The sequence below is a fragment of the Belonocnema kinseyi genome, chromosome 6 (genome assembly GCF_010883055.1).
Source record: "Belonocnema kinseyi isolate 2016_QV_RU_SX_M_011 chromosome 6, B_treatae_v1, whole genome shotgun sequence".
Taxonomy (NCBI): Eukaryota; Metazoa; Arthropoda; class Insecta; order Hymenoptera; family Cynipidae; genus Belonocnema; species Belonocnema kinseyi.
The window spans coordinates 34,737,379-34,750,522 of NC_046662.1; the positions used below are offsets into that span (position 1 = coordinate 34,737,379).

A 13,144-nucleotide genomic window follows, 5' to 3' on the forward strand; every position below is an offset into this window, starting at 1 on the left:
CATAGCTAAAGATTTAAGAAATCATAATAATGAAACAAAAAGACATCTTATAGATATACCTACAAAAATAAGAGAAAAGGAATACAGGTTTGGGCTACTATCAGATAAATATTTCCATTTTTTCTTACAACGGATATACATTTTTCAGATTACTGCTTTCTCTTTTAGTTGACGCTGCTTTTTCATTCTCTTTAATCAGTTATAGAGAGGACATATTGAATAAATATTTAAAGCATGTACACAGGAGAAATTTCATTTACCCTATTACGAGTATTTGGAATTTGGGCAACTCCATCATGGGATTCTCGATTGAAAATGATATACAGTTTCTATTCTGCTAACATTTTTATTTTCTATTCCATTTTCCTTTTTTCTCTTTTAATGTATCTTCTGCGCGTCGCTGAAGACGTTGACAATTCCATAGAAAGTATCTTATACTTTTCGGCTTCCAGCGCTTTGATGGTCAAAATGGTCTGCATTTTAAGTAGGCGTGAAACTGTCATTGAAACAAAAAAAGTGCTTGCAGGACCACTTTGTCAACCTCGAGATAGTCACGAGACAGAAATACTGAAGAAGTATGCCGATACTGCAAGGTATGGTTCAGGCGCAAACCTTTAGAACGTTCCAGGAACGTTTCGTGAGCGTGTAAAATGTCCGCCGCTTGGGAACGTTTCAGTGGAACGTTCCAGGAACGTTTCATAGGGACCTGAGGAAAAGTTTCCATTGTTATTATTATTCACAAAAATTATCTCGTAGACCGTAAGAGGTTGATAAAAGTAGATGTCATTTTTTAGTTTTGAGTATCGCTTATATTGAATTGTAATAGGATATCCATATATAAAAAACTGACATCAATTTTGACCTATTACTTACGTTTTATCCGATATACATTCATAATAATAACAATAACAATCAATTAATCTTTTAACGTTCCCGTGGAACATTTTAGGAACGCCCCCGAAACGCCCCGTGCTATTAGGGTGATTTTAATGTATTTTTTAAAACAACTAACCAACAAATGCTTCCAAAATAGAATATTTTATTATTTATATTTTTGATTTATTTCTTATTAGTTTATTTACTACTTCTTATTTGATTAAATTTTACCATATTTTACGTACACTTAGAGAAACAGGTTTCTTGAAACAAATCCATCGTCCTCTTGTCTGTTTTATTTTTAACGACGTAAATATATTTTTTAAACCGTCAGACAGTGCTATCAACGAGGGCACTCTGCAGCTGCACTGCAGATCATGCGATGAATAAGTCGCTTCATTGGCTGTCCCGGGTAAAAATTGCCTCTTTATGCCTAAACTAAATATTGGCTCTCACGAGGCCACAGCCAGATTTCCTAGCTGGAAGAATCTAGACTTTCCCTCTGCTGCCCCTCGACAGGTTATTGTCGTATGCTACTTGTCTTACATTATTTATATACTCACTTTTTAAGACTATATTTTTTAATTAAACTAGATAAAAAATGGTATTCATAAAGATATATTTAAAAAATAACTTCTATCAATTAATTATTTTTTTGAGAGGACCTCAAAAGGCCTCGACAGGTAAAACGGGTAATACATCTGTGTGTGCAAAAAACTACATCAATATTCTTATGCTTAATTATACTTAAATTAAAAAAATAACAAATTAAAAAAATTACCGAGATGTAAACTTTGAAAAAAATCATTTTTTTTTCTGAAAAAATTAAAAACATTTGGTGTCTTAAAAATTTTAAAATAGTTTTTCTTACAGATCGATTTAATTTGAAATCGCGTGAGTACATATAAAAATCATATATAACAAATCGAGCTTCAAAAACCTTTTTTCCTCATTTCTAAAGTATCAGATGAATGCCGTCAAGCATTTATGATAGAGCACTCAGCGTGGCATCGTAGCTATTGGTATTAGGCGCTAGACTTATAAGCCTGCGGTGCGTGCGTTCGATTCTCGGCGCTTGCGGATATTTTAATAAACTGCGTTTGTCTTTAGTTATTAATAATAAATCTTCTCTAGTCAAATTAACAATAAGTTTAGTTTTAGAATAACGTGCGGTGTATAGTTAATAATCCAATGTTAATAAAAATACGAGAAAACGGAGTAGTTTTTGTCAGAGGCTACAGAAAGGTGTATAAATCTTTAAATTAAACTTTTGCAAAGAAAATTTATTTTACAATTGAATTAATATTTTCCTTCTTTGAATCAAAAAATTTCTGGTAATAGGTTATGTCAATGTGCTGGTTAAACTTTAATACTACTGCAACCATAACATCACACTTCAGAATTTTAGGCATGATCAAGTTTTAAATATTTTAATAATATTTTATTTGAATCAACAAGATAAAAAACAATACCATATGCTTTTCAATGATAGTGTGTGAGGGACTATCTAGATTGTATAAAGACCCTATTAATATGCCCTCATTTGGTTGCCTACTGATGACCTCGCTAGCTGAGCGTGACGCTTTCGCTTGCGCCCTCGATAGATTGCCACTTTAGGGCCTCGATAGAAAATAGGAAATCTAGACAGGGCCTCTTAAGAACCAAGTTATAATTTCTACCCGGGGTTGTTCACACGCTTATTTTAATGTTAAAAAACAAATTATTAATTTATTTCTAATCATTAAAGATAATTATATTTTAATATGTTTAAGTGGTACATGAATGGTTTTCAATATATTCAAAGTATCAGGTTAGAAACCTAATACCTTATATTCATTAAAATAAATATAAAATTTATATTACAGGTACATTTTGAAATTTAAACATCTATTTATCAAAAAAATGTTAATTCAAATTTGAGAAACGTTAAATATTAAATAGAAACCCATTCGAATTTATTTAAAAACTTTCAAGAAAAATATTAAATAAAAGATCTTTTTCTGGACAATTTCCTTATAATAAATTTGTCGAAATTATGAAATTGCCAAATGTAAGAATTCCGAAAAATAACATTCCTGAGAGACAATTGCTGAAGTATAAAATTCGTGTATTTAACCAATTAGAAAAATGATTTTTTAAATACATTGCATCTATTTATTTAAAACAAAATAATCAAATATTTTTATCAAAAAAATCTTTTTTTTAATGTTTGGAGCTTTTAAAAATTATAATTTCAATTCAAAATAACAAAACTGAAAAAGATGTATTGCTGAATGAACAATTTCGTTTTAAAATGTGCATTATATTAAAAAAATACGAAAAACGTTCACAAAAACTAATTTTATAATTTAAAACGAAATATTAAAAAGATACTTAGGGATAAATCAGTGCTGAGCTGAATACTACAAAGTTTGTAAGTAGTACGTGTGCTTACTTTTTTTTTTTACTATTTTTGTACACTTATTGTAATTTTTAATTCAAACAATAATGTTTAAAAACTACTAACACTGAAAAAGTTTGTCTCTAACCAAAATGTTTTAGTATTATGTTTTTAATAAACAAATAAATAATATAGATAAAAAAATTATTTTTTGAATCTTTTCAAATTTGAAATTTTCTAATTCGAGAATTTTTAATTTCGGCAATTTCATAATTTCGAAAAGTTTACTATTAATTGTAAGTTTTACAATCTTGGGCGTTTTATTTTAATTGATTTTTCAGTCTCCCTTAAAATCTTCCAAAATTTATTTTTGATGATTTATTATCAAAAATAAGTTGAATTTTTATGCTGGCAATTTATAAAAATATTATATTTTATTTAATACACTTTTTTAAAGTTTTAATATTTATTTGACTAAGTTTCTATTTAATATTAAACTTTTGTAAAATTTGATTTACAATTTCTGGATAAATTGATGTTATATATTAAAAAATGTATCTGTGGTTAAATTTGTATATCCCTTTTAATTAATATACCAAATTATAAATGCATAAATTAGTAACAATAAATAAAATAATAATAGAAGATTACATTAAAGAACATGATATTCTTTTTTTACTAAATACCTATTTTATTTTGTGACCTAATGCTCAAAATATATTTTTAAAAAGCATTCACCTACCACTTTAATATATTAAAATATAATTATTCCTAATTATTAGTAATAAATAAAAAAATGTGTATTTGTCAACAGTTCAAATAAGCGCGCGAACGACAGCCAATGAAGCGCCTGATCAATCGCATGCGTAACAGTACAGAGTGCTTTGACTGTAAAGCTACAAGGTTAGGGGAATTTTGTCGCACAAAGAACATTTTCGCTGCAAAAAGATTCCTGTTTCATTAAATGAAAATCGTCTCAACCTTAAATTTAAGAAGAAATTGCATTTACGTGAAGAATCATCCTTTTTCATAAGAGGAAACTTCTCTGAATGTACTAATTTTCATTTTACTGAAAAGCGCTAAAGTAATGTAAAAGTAAATATTCTTAAATAATTAGGCACTTTATACCTTATAATTGTAATCCTTATATAATACCTTATATTTTCTACTGCTTAAAATATGTCAATATATCAGAAAATGTCTGCAAGCGGTTTACTGAAAACAAGTCCTATAAAAAGCATACAAATAAACATTTGTTTATTAAAACAAACGTACGACCACCCGGTAACAAGCGTTGAATTCAGAAAAATTAAGAATTTGTATTCCTATGAATACGCGATTTTTTTCTCCGTCTAAAAATCCCCTAACGGGAACAGAAACAGTGCAAATTCCTATTCCTCTCAATCGACTTAGAAAAATTTAAAGAAAGAATTTATTTAACCTATTTTTCATTATTTAATCTTTTTATAACTTATAAATTCGAAAAATATTCAAATTTATATTTATTTATATTTTAATCATTTATTTAAGCGTATTAAAAAATGCAACAAAGAAATCTATACAAATGTGTGAATTTAAATAAGTTTAACTCTAGAGAGGCAGAGTTGAGTTGGTGAGCATTAAAATTTCAGATTTTACATTCCGCATGAAGGAATTAAAACAACTTATTACACATATTGTGTGAACTTATTAGAAGGAATTAAATAAAATCAAAATATGACCACTTTTGAGGAATAAAAAATATCTCTGTGAGGTGCGTTACCGGTACAATTAGAAGAAATTAAATATATTGAAAACACGTTCTCTTTGGGAGAATAGAAAACTGTGTGGCTGTCGCTATGGAAATAGAAGTGAATAAGTTTAGGAGGTATCTTATTCTTATTGTGGCATTTTAGGCAGATGGAAAAATCGCGCATTTAAATTAATAGAATAATCTTCAATTTTGCGCTGAAATCTGAAAATATTATTTTTTCTCTATTCTACGCTTATTACCGAGCAAGTATCAAATGATCAGGGTTTGACTACTCTTGAAATCTTTTGGAACCTTTGACACATTTCCTGTATTTCCTAAGATGCCCCTTAATCTTATGAAAGCTCGTAAATCCTATAAATTTCTCTAAAACCCCATAAAAACATTAAAATAATGTCAAATGAAATGCTGTATCCTTTTTGTAATCTATTATAATAATAATTTACATTCATAATCATTTACAAACCTGTTAATACTGCTTGAAATCTATAGAATCCGATTGAAATCATTTAAAATCTCTAGACATCTCCTGAAATTCCATCAAATGTTTCATAATCCCGAAAAACTCCTTAAGATCTTTAAAAATAACTTGAAGTCTTGTGAAAATTCTTTGAAATATTTGTCAAATACTTTGACAATCTTCCAAACCGTTTAAAGACTTTGGGGTCTCTAGAAATATTTTAAAGTCCCTTGATATATTTTAAAATAACTTGTTTGGAAGATTTAAAATATCCCGTTTTATATTTTTAAGCCCATTGCAAGCTTTAACAACACCGTTAAAACCTCTCGAAATGTTTTCAAGACTTCTAAAATCAGTTCAAATTTATAAAAATCTTGCCAGATCCCTTAAATGTCTTGCGTAGGCCATAAAATCTTTAAAAATTATTTGAAATCCTTTAATATATTCTTGAGTCTCTTGAGGTTTTTAAATGACTAATCTGGTCTTTAACTTCGAAAGTTGTCTCCTTCTGTGATACGAGAGTTGTCTCGTATCAGAGCTGGTAACATATCAATTACATCTTTTTGTAGTGAAAGTTTGCGTTCTGAGGTATGATTAAAAAGATTCTGTGATGTACTTCAGCGAATGTTTCCGTAAACGCCATGGACCTATGAACAGCATAGCCTCTTTGCTTTTTGACATTTTCTCAAAGGAAAGGGGAATATATAGATTGTGATTCTAGCATACGGATTACTCAAGTTGATAACTTCACTTGCTAAACTTTCCTTAAACATTCATTAAAGAAACCTGTTTCTTTATCACAAACTTTGATTCCTTTTTTATTTTGTACTGATTTGTGTGAGCCCTTCTTGATAAGGTCTTATTTGTGTGGCATAGCTCAATTCAAGGAATCATTTGAAGAAAGCATTTTTATCGTCCAAATTTTCGGTCTCTGATTTTTAGAGGATCTTTACGTTTCGGCACGCACAGAATCCAAAAATCATAAAATTCTGTATGTCTTTATGTATGCCTGTCTGTCTGATTGTCTGTTTGTCTGTAATGTATGGTTACCTGAATGTTGTAGCCAAGCTAACTTTTGAAGGATTTGTCCAATCCAGTCAGCCTTTGAGACACTTCTTAAGGTTCCCAAAATTAAGGTTAAGTTCGTTAAGCAGATATTTTAAGCCAAAATAAAAAATTTAGAGCATTTTCAAAATTTAAAAAAAAATTATTTTAGAAATTTGCGTCAAAGTTTCTTCTAGAAGAATAGAAGACTTGCAAATTATCCAAATAAAATTTTCAATTTCGGCGCTCATTTTCGTACGTTAAATGCGTACAATTTAACTAAATTTTTAAAAACATGTTACATACTATAACTTAAATCGAAAACTGTGATTTAAACTTCTGAGGTATTACAGCCATAAATTGTAACTGCAATTTTTTTCGATTTATTTTTAAAGAAGGTTCTCAAAGAACTGATGGCTTTGCCGATTACACAACGCTTTAATTTACCTGACGTAGTTTCTAAATATATCTGATATTTAGTGACAAATTTAAATTAAATTACCTAATCTTTTAGAAAAATATTTTTTCTATTTTTCTAAAAATTGTCGAAAAGTTAAAAAGTATATAGCCTTTCTCATTTTACTCGAAATTGAAAATTTTATCCTGATAATTTGCAAGTCTACTACCCATCTCTAAGAAACTTTGACAGAAATTTCAAAAATTTTAAGAAAAAAAATTTTCAATTTTGGAAAATGCTCTAAATTTTTTATTTTGATTGGAAATATCTGCTTAACGAACTTAACCTTCATTTTGGGGACCTTAAGAACTGTGTCGAAGGCTGATTCGATTGGACAAATCCTTCGAAAGTTAGCGTGGCTACAACATTCAGGTAACCATACATACAGACCTACATACATACAGAAGTCCAGACAGACACCGATAAAATTGTATGATTTTCGGATTCTGTGAGTTCCGAAATGTAAAGATCCGTTAAAAACCAGAGATCAAAAATTTGGACGATTACATTACACTCTAATGAATGAGAATGTAAAAATATTTTTCTAAAAGATTAGGAAATTTCATTAAAATTCGTGACTTATATATCAAATATATTTAGAGAATATGTAAGTTAAATCTTTCGATCAGACAAGAATTCCAAAAGTTTGAGCTTTTTCAGAAGTTGAACAAAAATTTATATGAGCTTTAGAAATTTTTTTCAAATTTTCTGATACGCGTCAAAAACACTTGCAAATTATCCTAATGAAATCTTTAAATTCGATAAAACTTCAAAAATGTATATGATTTTCAGCATTTTGAAATTTTTCAAAAAAAGAAAAAAACAGTTTTTTTAAATATATTAATAAATATCTATCCAAATTTCTATCAGATGTAAAATATATGTTTTTCGAAACTATTATCATGAAATTTCTTTATTTGACAAAAGTTCCAAAAGTTGAATCATTTTCAAATATATGCATTTTTGGTTTTTAATGGATCCATAAGTTCAAACCTTTGTTTTTAGTACAACCTTCTTTAACAACAAATAGAAAAAAATTTCAGTTACAATTTATGGCTGTAATTTCTCAGAAGTTTACCTTTCTAATAAATCCCATTGTTTAAACAACCTTTTCCAGGCAGATCGAACGAATAGCCACAGGTCTGCTTCGCATTTTTTAGAATACACTATTCTTAATCTTTTCCCAAAACACTCAGAAGATGATTTTTTTAAACCTTCTTCCACGGAAAAAATAGCGACAGTTTATGAAAATTAAAAGCACGATTTTTCGACGAAAGGAAAATTTAATTTTGAAATTATTGTTATATAATCTTCAATTTTATAATTATGAATACATGATTCGCACACACGGATGCTTACACATATAATCGCACGATTAAACGCTTTAAAAAATAGCAGTCGCTGAGAATGCCTAACTAAATTGTCTAAACTCATGTATTATACCGCGCGCTCTAACCAACTTCGCTATCAAACCTTTTTGATCTAGATTACAAAATTACGCCGAAGTATTTTGAGGCTGCTTCGTACCATGTCGTAAAGTGAGCCTCAACCATATATAAACTAAAAGTTGTTAAACTCAATTTAAAAAAAAACAGTTTTCTGATAATAAATAAGTATTTATTAAGCAAATTTAAAATACTCGAGAGGCTTTAATAGAAAAATTGTTATTACGAATGAATTTAGAATTTAATTTAACTTATTTAAAAAGGTTTCGTTCTTTTTTTCTCAAAATTTTTTTAAAGTTTACAAACTATCCGGAAGTAATAGACAATAAAGAGAATTTAATTGAATAACTGATTTAATAATCTTAATGAAAAAAAAACGTTTTTCTGCTACACGAAAACTTTCAACAACTCAGTTTTTAATGCGAAATAACACTTCTTAAACAATAATTTCAAATATGTTAAATAAAGAATTGAATTTCATTTATTTTAAAAAGGGCTCAATGCCTTTTGTCTTTAAATAATTAAAGCGTTAAAAACAATCCAAAAGTAATCAATATTATGAAAAATCCAGTAAAAAAAGTGCTTTTGTAACCTCTTTGATATAAAATGGTTTTCAGCTATACGAAAACTTTAATTAAATTCACAGTTTTCAGTTTTCTCTAAATCTTTTAACATGCTTTTTCACTTAAATTTTCCAAAACAATAATTTAAAATATGAAAAAGAAATAATTAAATTTTAGTTATACGAAAAGGACTCGTTACTTTTTTCCTATAAAGATGTAAACCGTTTAAAAACCATCTAGAACTAATGATCAACAGAGAAGAATAGCGTTATGATTGCTTTGTTTATTTTTATTGACATTCCTGAGTAATATTTTATTTAATTTTTACGTTTTCCAATTTAAAAGTATTAATTTTTACTACCATTAAAAGTGTCCAGTTTCGAATTTTGATTTTAAAAACACAAAACGAGAAACAAAACGAATTTAAGAAATAATTCAAATCATCCACGAGGCAATAAGTTTTCTTTGCTAAGAAAATATCAGCGACTGTGTTACCTGGGTTCCATTTTGTTCACTTCCTAGAAGCTAAAATGGCTGACATCACATATACCTGAATCACTTAAAATCTACAGAAGTTTTGAAATATACCGTGAAGTATTTTTTGCTTGATTGAAAATGCTTTAATTCTTTTAGCATTATTTACAAAGTGTCTAGAAATGATTTGAAATTGCTTTAAATATTTTTAAGTGTCTTTAAATCCCATAAAATTCTTATCTCATTTCTTAAATTGGTATAAAAACTCTTCAAATTTTTAGAACTATTTAAAATCCTCATATCTGTTTTTTCCCCTAAAGTTTGTTTATTGCTTTTATAATAAAATGTGTAGTTAGAATTTAAAATGAAATTGGAATCAACTCATAAATTATAACCAATAAGGAACAGCTGAAAAATGCAATGTTATCTCTGCAAGAAGGTAAATTAACAAATGTGAAAGTCAGCTTGATGATCGAAGATACTCAGACCTTAAAAAACTCAGATGAAAAAATGGTAGAAAAGCTCCAGATTTGCAAAGATATATTTATTCTTCTGGAATTAAAGAATCTCCTTTTGTCAAATAAAGTGAGCACTATGATGAAAAAACTCGGTTTATATATGGTAGAAAAAGAGCCAGCAACATCATACTCCACAACGTGAAGGATAATCCGATCAGCAACAACCGTCTCTCGCATTCTGTTAATGCCATTTTTGAGAAGGCTAATATTGACTTACCAAATGAGTATATCGTAAAATTTCATTAGGTTTGTAAAAACCCAGGGTTCAAAATCATTTGTGATTTCCTTTATTAATTGAAGAGAGTGGTTTCTTATACAAATAAATAATAGATATCCAAGAATCAACGGAAATAAATACTTTATTATATTTAATGAAATTAGGTTTTATTCTCGTATTGAAGCAGATGATTTCAGATCTGTAGTGACAAGAACAACTACACATTTCGCCAGCATGATGATCATAAATTAACAAAAAAGATGAGCAAAATTAACAGAATTTAAAGACAGCAGCGGATTTGATTCTTAAATTTAAAATGGAATAAATTTAAAAATTTCAATTTATTTTCAAGCCAATCAGGTATTCAACAACAAAGTGTGCGAGATTCTCAGGAGACTTCGTTACACCATTTTTTTTAGACAGAAGCCAATGACTACATTACTTTTACGTTAGCTCAAATTAGTAATTAAGTTATCAAGATCATCGCAAAAAATTTTGAAAAATAATGAGTAACAAGGTTTTATAGCAAAATTTGTACTCACTCAAATACATTTATTAAAAATAAAATAGGAATCATTTTCTTCTTTTTTTAGTGCACAGAGACTACTAATTGTAGTAATATTATCACTAATTTTCAACTCTTTTTACAGATTCAACACGTTTGTCTTTCTAATTCTGGCGAATATTTCTGTGGGAGTGAGGATTTTCGCCCCATTAGCGCAAACAGACAACAGGGCACTTCCTTTAAAGACATGGACGCCTTTCAGCCTTTATTCTGAATCTTTATTTTTGTTTACATATTTATACGAAGGATTGTTTTTGGTTATTCTAGGCGAGATGTCAATTGGTATTGAATCTTTAGCATTGATGATGATGCTGCAGATTTGTGCTCAAACGGAAATCATCGCTTACCGTCTACAGTCGCTTCCTAAACTGTGGAAAGAAAACTGTTCTAAATCTGTTATGTATCAATATGAGTTAAGGCTCATAAAAGATTGTGTTATTCATCATCTAAACACGTACTCGTAAGTGTTATTTTTATCAATTATTCTTCCTTTCGCATATTGCAAAGCCTAATGCGTATTTAAATTTTTTTTCCACGCTAAAAAAGAATCATTAGGACAGTACAAATAATGCTGGCTTCTTTTAATTGGATTATATTCTTAAAAATATTCTAGAATGTTCTGGACTTTTTGCAAATGTTTGAAAATCTTTTCGTATGCTATGTATTTTTCGATAATGTTTTTAATAACACTTTTAAATGTTTTAGAATGTTTTGTAATATTGCAGGGATCACTTCAATGACTAGAATATCTAAATTACAAATTATGTTTCTTTTATCGGAAAATTAGAAAAAAAAAATTTTTTCGGGTTAAGAAAAACAACTTTTCAGAATACGAACATTGAAAATGGCGGCTTTTGTAGCCTGCGAAGTGTTGCAAACTTGGCAGTATGCAGGTGAGCGGGTACGAAACTTCTTTACAAACCCTAGAGTTTCCAAGCCCCTAATTTTAAACAATACGGTTTGTGATAAGAGGCTTGGACACTCTAGGATTTTTAAAGTAATTTTTTTATGCAGGTGGAAATGGCGATATCTAGGTAATCGGGTACGAAACTACTTTACAAACCCTAGAGTTTTCAAGCTCCTTAGTATAAACCATATGGTTTGTAATAAGAAGCTTGATCACTCTAAGATTTGTAAAGAAGTTTCAGTGTGCAGGTGGAAATGGCGGTATGCAGGTGAGTGGATATGAAACTACTTTTAAAACGCTAGAGTTTCCAAGCCTATTACAAATCAAGCCTATTACGAACCATAGGATTTGTAATAAGGGGCTTGAAAACTCTACGGCTTTTGAAGTATTTTCGGTATGTAGGTGGAAATGGCGGTATGCAGGTCAGCAGCTAGGAAACTACTTTTCAAACTCTAGAGTTTCCAAGCCCATTATTATAAACCCTACAGTTTGTAATAACAGGCTTGGACACACTAGGCTTTGTAAAATAGCCTTGTTATGCAGGTGGAAATGGCGATATGTAGGTGATCGAGTACGAAATTAATTTACAAACCCTAGAGTTTCCAAGCTCCTTAGTATAAACAATATAGTTTGTAATAAGAGGCTTGGTCACTCTAGTATTTGTAAAGTAGTTTCATTGTGACAGTGGAAATGACGGTATGCAGGTGATTGAATATGAAACAACTTTTAAACGCTAGAGTTTTCAAGCCTATTACAAATCAAGCCTATTACGAACCGTAGGGTTTGAAATAAGGGGCTTGGAAACTCTAGGGGTTTTAAAGTAGTTTCGTTATTCAGGTGAAAATGGTGGTATACAGGTAATCGGGTACAAAACTACTTTGCAAACCCGTAGAGTTTCAAAGCCTATTACAAGCCGTAGGGTTTGTAATAATGGGCTTGGAAACTCTAAGGTTTTTAAACGATTTTCTGTATGTAGGTGGAAATTGCGGTATGCACCTGAGTAGGTACAAAACTAATTTACAAACCCAAGAGTTTTCGATTTGTAATAGGGCTTGGAAACTCTAGGGTTTTTAAAGTAATTTCGAACCCGTTTCCCTGCATACCACCATTTTTGCAACGCTTCGCAGGTTACCGAAGCCACCATTTTCAATATTCTTTTTTTGAAAAATAGTAGACGCAACACGGGGCTGAAGCCTCGAGAACGCCAACTCGCCAGAATGTTTCGAGTATTTAGACATCTATTTTTCAAATACACATACATTTTTTGTTTCAAATTCTGAAGTTTTTGATATAATGCAGTGTTCTGATTTCCTTTACAAATTGTAGTGATTTTTACTACGAGGGTAGTTAATAAGTCCTTAGAATAATAGAAAGAATAGGGTAGTTAATAAGTCCTTAGAATGAAGTATAAAAACAATTTTTTTTGGGTAAATTTTTTTTTATTTTTCCACATAATCTCCTTGGAGCTCTATACACTTGGTCAATCGC

At 29.5% G+C, this 13,144-nt stretch overlaps 1 protein-coding gene across 1 annotated transcript in view; it reads left to right on the forward strand.

Annotated features, from left to right (window-relative positions):
- Positions 1-7: 7 nt before the first annotated feature.
- Positions 8-13,144, forward strand: part of LOC117175332 (odorant receptor 46a-like) — a 16,999-nt gene continuing 3,862 nt past the window's right edge. Inside the window, exons 1-3 of the mRNA XM_033365041.1 lie at positions 8-87; positions 169-593; positions 10,835-11,209. Coding sequence (XP_033220932.1) covers positions 235-593; positions 10,835-11,209 — 734 coding nt within the window. The 5' untranslated portion in view covers positions 8-87; positions 169-234. The remainder of the gene's footprint in view (positions 88-168; positions 594-10,834; positions 11,210-13,144) is intronic.